At 45.6% G+C, this 6000-nt stretch overlaps 1 protein-coding gene across 1 annotated transcript in view; it reads right to left on the bottom strand.

Moving 5' to 3' along the window:
• The window catches only part of scap (SREBF chaperone), a 39621-nt gene that overhangs the window by 21167 nt on the left and 12454 nt on the right, over positions 1–6000 (bottom strand). The window contains 6 exon segments of the mRNA XM_084442330.1: positions 707–805; positions 1040–1134; positions 1353–1465; positions 4633–4759; positions 4898–5070; positions 5426–5531. Coding sequence (XP_084298456.1) covers positions 707–805; positions 1040–1134; positions 1353–1465; positions 4633–4759; positions 4898–5070; positions 5426–5531 — 713 coding nt within the window.

Genomic DNA, 6000 nt, shown 5'->3' with positions numbered 1-6000 from the left:
CCTACAGGGCAATGAAAGGAACAGCTCCATGCCCCCCCCTCCCCCCCCAAAAAAAGAGAATAAAACACGACAGATCATATATGGTAAATGAGAATAGAAAGTACTTCTTTTTTTAAAGTAAAGTGAGTATGTGTCAAAAAAAAAAAAAAAATTTTGTGTTTTCCTGTTATTATTGCTGACTTGCAATGTTGAAACTCAATAAAAAGATTTTGAAAAGAAAAAGAAAAGTTCCCACAGTTTCAGACATTCTTAGGTTTTCTGGCAGGGTATTCCAGAGGCTGGAGGTGTAAAAACTGAAGGCTGACTCCCCGTGTCTCTTGGTCCTGGCTCCAGGAACCGTTAAAGGTTCACTGCCAGAGGATCTCAGGGACCTAACTTGGTGTATAACATAAAAACATGTCTGATATGCATTCAGGTGTATGACTATGGAGTGCTTCATAAACTAATACAATAATTTTAAAATCTATTCTAAAACTGACCGATAACCAGTGTAGGGATTGTAAGACTGGTATGATGTGAGCCCTCCTTCTGGTCTTAGTGAGGACTTGTGCTGCAGAATTTTGTATCATCTGAAGTTGACTAATAGCTTTCTTTGGTAGACCAGATAGGAGAGTGTTAATGTGGTGTAAGAGTTAAGTTCAGTTCTTCATGAAGAACGTGTTACACTCAGAATAGTGTGTGTGTGTGTGTGTGTGTGTGTGCTCACCTCCATGCGGCGGATGTCTATGGACAGCACTGTGGTGAAGAAGAACATCTGAAGGAAGAAGTCAGACACCAGTCCTACCACGGCAAACAGACAGAACTCCTACACACACACACACACACACACACACACACACACACACACACACACACACACACACACACACACACACACAATAAGTCAGTTGACACAAATCCTACAGTACATAGGACTATACAAGTGTACATGTGTGAGGTGTGTATGTGTACTGTATGTCTGTGTAGGTGTGAGGTGTGTGTATGTGTGAGGTAGGTGTGTGTGTGTGTGTGTGTGTGTGTGTGTGTGTGTGTGTGTCACCTGGATGGCCGGTACTAAGGTGAAGTATCCGATGAGAATGATACACAGCTCAGTGGCCATGTTCTTCATGATGGACCAGCTCTCATTACTGAGGCCTGACAGGACGACAACAACATCTGTCAGCAGCCTGATTCCTCACACACAACTCTCAACCTCCACACACACACACACACACACACACACACACACACACACACACACACACACACACACACACACACACACACACACACACACACACACACACACACACACACACACACACACACACACACACACACACACACACACACACACACACACAGTAGCTTACCCTGAGCGATGCGCAGTTTGACCTCCAGGTCTACGGGGGTGGACACCACAGACTTGGTGAGGACCAGCACGTTCTCCAGACCAATCACCACCACCAGGTAGGGGAAGATCTCCCTGACAGAGAACCCACAACACACACACAGTTACATCTCCTCCTAGTACTACTAACCCTAACCTAACCACAGAGAGTTTCCCCTAGGATTGTTTTCAGGGGGGGGTGGTAAGCCCTCCGAAACTATTACTGTTGTCGCGGGCTGGAAGCGTCACAGATACATGGTGTCAACAGTGTCGTCATAGATGTGCACAGTTACTGTAGGCGTTTACCGGTGCATTTCTCTACACTGAGCTGAAATAAAATGAGTGCACATAACTTAGGTAAATAAATATTAACAATATTTATTTACAAAAATAAAAACGTATTACTAGAAAAAAAATAATTTCCTGCAGAAAATGTGTGTGAATGCTGAACAGCTAAAAAGAAATTGCAAACGATTTTTAGCGATCTAGAAGTCAGCTATTTTTTGGCTTTTTGGGTCTTTCAGGAGTGGCCGGGGGTCCCATTGGGGGGGGGGGGGGTGGCCAAATCATTGATTTGGGGTGGCCAAATCAATGATAGGGGAAACACTTGTACTAACCCTAACCTAAAGACAGAGAGTTACACCCCTCCTAACCCTAACCTAATGACAGATAGTTACAACCCTCCTATCCTAACCCTAACCTAACGACAGAAAGAGTTACACTCCACCTATACTAATCCTAACCTAGAGTTACACCCCTCTTATACTAACCCTAACCTAGAGTTACACCCCTCCTATACTAACCCTAACCTAGAGTTACACCCCTCCTAACCCTAACCTAATGACAGATAGTTACACCCCTCCTATCCTAACCCTAACCTAACGACAGACAGAGTTACACCCCTCTTATACTAACCGTAACCTAGAGTTACACTCCTACTATACTAACCCTTACCTAGAGTTACATCCCTCCTATACTAACCCTAACCTAGAGTTACACCCCTCCTATACTAACCCTAACCCCTCCTATACTAACCCTAACCTAGAGTTACACCCCTCCTATACTAACCCTAACCTAGAGTAACACCCCTCCTATACTAACCCTAACCTAGAGTTACACCCCTCCTATACTAACCCTAACCTAGAGTTACACCCCTCCTATACTAACCCTAACCCCTCCTATACTAACCCTAACCTAGAGTTACACCCCTCCTATACTAACCCTAACCTAGAGTAACACCCCTCCTATACTAACCCTAACCTAGAGTTACACCCCTCCTATACTAACCCTAACCTAGAGTTACACCCCTCCTATACTAACCCTAACCTAGAGTTACACTCCTACTATACTAACCCTTACCTAGAGTTACACCCCTCCTATACTAACCCTAACCCCTCCTATACTAACCCTAACCTAGAGTTACACCCCTCCTATACTAACCCTAACCTAGAGTAACACCCCTCCTATACTAACCCTAACCTAGAGTTACACCCCTCCTATACTAACCCTAACCTAGAGTTACACCCCTCCTATACTAACCCTAACCTAGAGTTACACCCCTCCTATACTAACCCTAACTTAACGACAGACAGAGTTACACCCTCCTATACTAACCGTAACCTAGAGTTACACCCCTCCTATCCTAACCCTAACCTAACGACAGACAGAGTCAGGCCGCATTACATCCTTCCTATCAGGTAACAGAGGAACGAATAAAGGTTTTGAACTCCAAATCAGCAGGGAGGCTGAGAGGATTGTCGCTCTGTACTCCTCAAGGAAGAATTTGATTGACTCCATACAAGGAATAGGTACACTTTTACTTGACAGCCAAACAACAAACAGCCAAACAACAAACTATCAATTCTGTTGTCAGTACAGATGGAGAGAAGGTCTTCTCTGTGGATAAATACTTGGTGTAATGGGTTGGTAGGGTACAGTATTAATGGGTTGGTAGAGTACAGTATTAATGGGTTGGTAGGGTACAGTATTAATGGGTTGGTATGGTACAGTATTAATGGGTTGGTAGGTACAGTATTAATGGGTTGGTAGGGTGCAGTGTTAATGGGTTGGTAGGTTGCAGTGTTAAGGGGTTGGCAGGGTGCAGTATTAATGAATTGGTAGGGTGCAGTAATTGGTAGGGTACAGTATTCATGGGTTGGTAGGGTACAGTATTAATTGGTTGGTATGGTACAGTATTAATGGGTTGGTAAGGTACAGTATTAATAAATTGGTAGGGTGCAGTATTAATAGGTTGGTAGGGTAACAGTATTAATGGGTTGGTAGGGTACAGTATTAATGAGTTGGTAGGGTGCAGTATTAATGAATTGGTAGGGTGCAGTATTAATGGGTTGGTAGGGTACAGTATTAATGGGTTGGTATGGTACAGTATTAATGGGTTGGTAGGTACAGTATTAATGAATTGGTAGGGTGCAGTATTAAGGGGTTGGCAGGGTGCAGTATTAATGAATTGGTAGGGTACAGTATTAATGGGTTGGTAGGGTACAGTATTAATGGGTTGGTAGGTACAGTATTAATGAATTGGTAGGGTGCAGTATTAAGGGGTTGGCAGGGTGCAGTATTAATGAATTGGTAGGGTGCAGTATTAATGAATTGGTAGGGTGCAGTATTAATGAATAAGTAAGGTGCAGTATCGTGAGGATTGGTAGGGTACAGAGTGACTGTGGAACTAAACTAAGTCAAACTAACACAGGCGAAAGTCTGGGCTAAAGTTGTTAACGCTGAATGTTATCTAACATACTCCTTAGCGCGGCAGGTAAACATAACACTGTCTCAGTAGAGCTTATCAGTGGTGCTGGCATGACAGGTCTGGCTTTGTGTGTGCGTGTGTGTGTGTGTGTGTGTGTGTGCGCGCGTGTGCGCATGTCTATTGACGGTACTTGACTTGAAGGTGCATGTGTGATGTGAGTGTGCTGGCAAGAGCGCACAACTTGTCCACGTGCACATTAGTGTGTGTGTGTGTGTGTGAAAGTGTGTGTGTGTGTATGTGCGTATATGTGTGTCTGCGAGCATGTGGCTGTGCGTGTGCATCTAGGTCAATAGTTGGATGGTGCGGTTGTCACGCCACAATCTGATTGGTCAGACACAAAATATCAATATTTATCCCCTCCCCTTTTCTGTGCCCACCTTTGTCACTGCGGCAACAAGGTAATCTGTTACTCACAGAACGCACACATCAACCTGTAAATATCAATGTGGAGGGGGGCGGCAGGGCTGAAGCTGTGTGTGTGTGTGTGTGTTCTTACCCTCCGTTGAGTGTGGGCGTCAGGCCGAACAGCGTGCACAGCCCCACTGACATGAGAAGAGAGCTGAGGACCGTTACCACAGCAGCCAGCGCTAGGCCCCATTTGGACTTCACCATGTCGATCTTCCCTGGGGGAGGAAGGAAAGTCATTATAGACCAGAGAGAGACAGAGACAGAGACAGACACACACAGACACACACACACACACACACACACACACACACACACACACACACACACACACACACACACTCTCTGTCTCTTACGTGTGGAGAAGTAGATGTAGGCGAACAGTATGATGTAAGTGGTGACCAGTGGGACGAGCTCAGCGACGCCGATCTCCTCCTTGAAGTGGACGTGCACCATGTGGTCCTCCCTCAGGCTGCAGTTCACAGAGGGGTGCCGCTGCTTCAGCCGGCCACGCAGACTGCTCAGGAACCTGCAGCCATTGGGGCGGTAGGAGTGTGTGTAGCTGGTGTGTTAGCTAACTGTTGGTAGTTGGTGTGTTAGCTAACTGTTGGTAGTTTGTGTGTTAGCTAACTGTTGGTAGTTGGTGTGTTAGCTAACTGTTGGTAGTTGGTGTGTTAGCTAACTGTTGGTAGCTGGTATGGTAGCTAACTGTTGGGGCAATAGGAGTGTGTGTAGCTGGTGTGTTAGCTAACTGTTGGGGCAGTAGGAGTGTGTGTAGTTGGTGTAGTAGCTAGCTAGCCATTGGGCGGTAGGAGTGTGTGTAGCTATTGTGTTAGCTAACTGTTGGGGCAGTAGGAGTGTGTGTAGCTGGTGTGGTAGCCTACCTGGCATCGTAGCTGCCTAGCACCATGGTGATGGTGTAAGTGACCACCCTCTTCCTGCTGTACAGACTGACCCCTGTGTGTTTCCCCGGGACGCCAAAAAGCAGGTCTGAAACACACACGCACACACGCACGCACACACGCAGAATCAGCTGAAAAATCACCAGCACCACCCCATTATCAGCCAATTACAATACATCATCCAACGAGGATTAACCAATAGAATAGCAGCTGTGCTAGCCTCTTCTATGGCTGAGTGGAAGGAGCATTGATCTGAAGAAGGGAAACAGCATAACAGATCATCTGGTGTGATCTGGTGCAATCTGGTACAATACATGGATCTGGTGTGATCTGGTACATGGATCTAGTATCTGGTGTGATCTGGTACATGGATCTGGTGTGATCTGATGTGATTTGGTACCTGGATCTGGTGCATTGGTCTGGTGTGACCTGGTACATGGATCTAGTGTGTTCTGGTGTGATCCGGTACATGGATCTGGTGTGATATGGTAGATAGATCTGGTGTGAACTGGTACATAAATCTGGTGTGATCTAATACATAGATCTGGTGTGATCTG

The sequence above is a fragment of the Borostomias antarcticus genome (genome assembly GCF_949987555.1).
Source record: "Borostomias antarcticus genome assembly, chromosome: 8".
Taxonomy (NCBI): domain Eukaryota; kingdom Metazoa; phylum Chordata; class Actinopteri; order Stomiiformes; family Stomiidae; genus Borostomias; species Borostomias antarcticus.
The sequence above is the reverse complement of the archived record's forward strand: the minus strand, read 5'-3'. Positions and strand labels throughout refer to the sequence as shown.